The sequence below is a fragment of the Physeter macrocephalus genome, chromosome 14, assembly GCF_002837175.3.
Source record: "Physeter macrocephalus isolate SW-GA chromosome 14, ASM283717v5, whole genome shotgun sequence".
Lineage (NCBI taxonomy): Eukaryota > Metazoa > Chordata > Mammalia > Artiodactyla > Physeteridae > Physeter > Physeter macrocephalus.
Window position 1 is genome coordinate 118,554,608 of NC_041227.1, and position 558 is coordinate 118,555,165.

The 558-nt window shown below is 46.4% G+C and overlaps 1 protein-coding gene across 1 annotated transcript in view; it reads right to left on the bottom strand.

The window, feature by feature from the left end:
• Window positions 1-260: 260 nt before the first annotated feature.
• Window positions 261-558, bottom strand: part of LOC102992462 (RAD52 motif-containing protein 1-like) — an 11,022-nt gene continuing 10,724 nt past the window's right edge. The window contains 1 exon segment of the mRNA XM_028499818.2: window positions 261-382. Coding sequence (XP_028355619.1) covers window positions 353-382 — 30 coding nt within the window. The 3' untranslated portion in view covers window positions 261-352.

Here is a 558-nt window from a genome sequence, read left to right on the forward strand (position 1 = left end):
TCCTCAGGGCCCTCTGAAGGCTGAGATGGAGCCTCCTGCTGAAGTGGAGGTGGTTCTACCTCTTCAGTGGGCTCTGGATGCTGAGCCTGGGCCTCTGCCTGGGGTGAAAAAGATTCAACCTCCTCAGGGGTCTGTGGATGCTGAGCAGGGGCCTCTTGCTGGGGTAAAGATTCAGCCTCCTCAGTGGGCTCTGGATGACGAGTTTGGGCCTCATGCTGGGATGGAGAAATATCAGCTTCCTCAGGGGGCTCTGGAGATTCATCTGGGCTCCCCAGAAAATCACTAGGTAGGCTCTCCTCAGGATAAAAGGCATCCATACTGGGATCTGAATAATCACTCTGCAACTGTTGTTCTAGATGCTGAGTTTGTTCTTCAAATTGGCCTGTAGGTAAAACAATCATAGTAGGGGACTTTAACACCCCACTTTCACCAATGGACAGATCATCCAAAATGAAAATAAATAAGGAAACAAAAGTTTTAAATGATACATTAAACAAGATGGACTTAATTGATATTTATAGGACATTCCATCCCAAAACAACAGAATACACATTTTTC